The sequence below is a fragment of the Sorex fumeus genome, unplaced genomic scaffold, assembly GCF_029834395.1.
Source record: "Sorex fumeus unplaced genomic scaffold, SorFum_2.1 ptg000019l, whole genome shotgun sequence".
NCBI classification, from domain to species: domain Eukaryota; kingdom Metazoa; phylum Chordata; class Mammalia; order Eulipotyphla; family Soricidae; genus Sorex; species Sorex fumeus.
Genome location: NW_026606076.1, coordinates 27,519,271 through 27,521,118, shown reverse-complemented (window position 1 = coordinate 27,521,118; position 1,848 = coordinate 27,519,271). Strand labels below are relative to the sequence as shown.

Sequence of the window (1,848 nt, the reverse complement as noted above, 5' to 3'; positions counted from 1 at the left end):
CCCTCACCCATGACACCTGAGTGACAGAACAGCACCCAATGCACCCCTCAAAAGCTCCACATCCACTAAAGCCTGGATATCCAGAACAAGTAACAAACAAGCGTGAATGCACCATACAAGCTGGCTTGACCTGGCGCTCAAGTGGCCAAACCAGGGTGCTCAAGCATCCCAAATCCTAACACAGGAAACACTGAAGAATGAAGGATTACCTATTTTTCCATTTTCAAAGTATTCAATGCTGCATCTTGGTTGATTTCTGCCATAATTCCCGCTAACCAGCCCCACTGGGCCAAGCCAGAAGCATAGCAAACAATAACAGAGTAGTGAGCCATTACAGCTCTGAGCAGGAGGGTGTTTATTCAGTTTATTCAGTCACCTTCCTCCTTATTTTCATCACCATGACCCATTATTTACAAGTTAACACACAAGCAATTCCAAGCACAAGAATACTGGCATAGGTGCAGCCCGGGTGAAAATCAGCAAGCTTCAGCAAAGTACTTCCCACATTCCTTACATATATACGGTTTCTCTCCACTGTGAGTTCTCCTATGTATAGTCAATTGCGAGGATGAAGTAAAGGCCTTTCCTCATTCCTTACATATATATGGTTTCTCTCCAGTGTGAATTCTCCTATGTACACAAAGGTATGAGGCTTCAGCAAAGGACTTTCCACATTCCTTACATATATTATGGTTTATCTCCAGTGTGAATTCTCCTATGTATAGTAAGGTTTGAGGATTGAGCAAAGGCCTTCCCACATTCCTTACATATATACGGTTTCTCTCCAGTGTGAATTCTCCTATGTCTAGCAAGGCTTGAGGATTGAGCAAAGGCCTTCCCACATTCCTTACATATATACGGTTTCTCTCCAGTGTGAATTCTCCTATGTATAGTAAGGCTTGAGGATTGAGCAAAGGCCTTCCCACATTCCTTACATATATACGGTTTCTCTCCAGTGTGAATTCTCCTATGTATACTAAGCTTTGAGGATTCAGCAAAGGACTTCCCACATTCCTTACATATATACGGTTTCTCTCCAGTGTGAATTCTCCTATGTACACTAAGTCTTGAGGCCAAAATAAAGGCCTTTCCACATTCCTTACAAACATAGGGTCTCTCTCCAGTGTGAATTTTCCAATGTTCACTAAGTCTTGAGGCCAAAGCAAAGGCCTTTCCACATTCATTACATATATACGGTTTCTCTCCAGTGCGAATTCTCCTATGTACATTAAGGCTTGAGGCTGTAGCAAAGGCCTTTCCACATTCCTTACATATATATGGTTTCTCTCCAGTGTGAATTCTCCTATGTACAGTAAGTTTTGAGGCTCTAGCAAAGGCCTTCCCACATTCCTTACATATATACGGTTTCTCTCCAGTGTGAATTCTCCTATGTACACGAAGGCTTGAGGCTTCAGCAAAGGACTTCCCACATTCCTTACATATATACGGTTTCTCTACAGTGTGAATTCTCCTATGTACACTAAGGTTTGAGGATACAGCAAAGGACTTCCCACATTCCTTACATATATACGGTTTCTCTCCAGTGTGAATTCTCCTATGTACACTAAGCTTTGAGGATTTAGCAAAGGACTTCCCACATTCCTTACATATATACGGTTTCTCTCCAGTGTGAATTCTCCTATGTACACTAAGCTTTGAGGATTTAGCAAAGGACTTCCCACATTCCTTACATATATACGGTTTCTCTCCAGTGTGAATTCTCCTATGTACACTAAGTTTTGAGGCCAAAATAAAGGCCTTTCCACATTCCTTACAAAAATAGGGTCTCTCTCCAGTGTGAATTTTCCAATGTTCACTAAGTCTTGAGGCCAAAGCAAAGGCCTTTCC

At 42.0% G+C, this 1,848-nt stretch overlaps 1 protein-coding gene across 1 annotated transcript; it reads right to left on the bottom strand.

Annotated features, from left to right (window-relative positions):
* Positions 1 to 783: 783 nt before the first annotated feature.
* On the bottom strand, positions 784 to 1,545 carry LOC130022317 (zinc finger protein 664-like; the record flags this gene model as incomplete). The annotated part of the gene is made up of 2 exons (XM_056113064.1): positions 784 to 1,002; positions 1,255 to 1,545. Coding segments are annotated over 2 exons (510 nt in total), but the record flags the coding sequence as incomplete, so codon positions are not given.
* Positions 1,546 to 1,848: the final 303 nt, after the last annotated feature.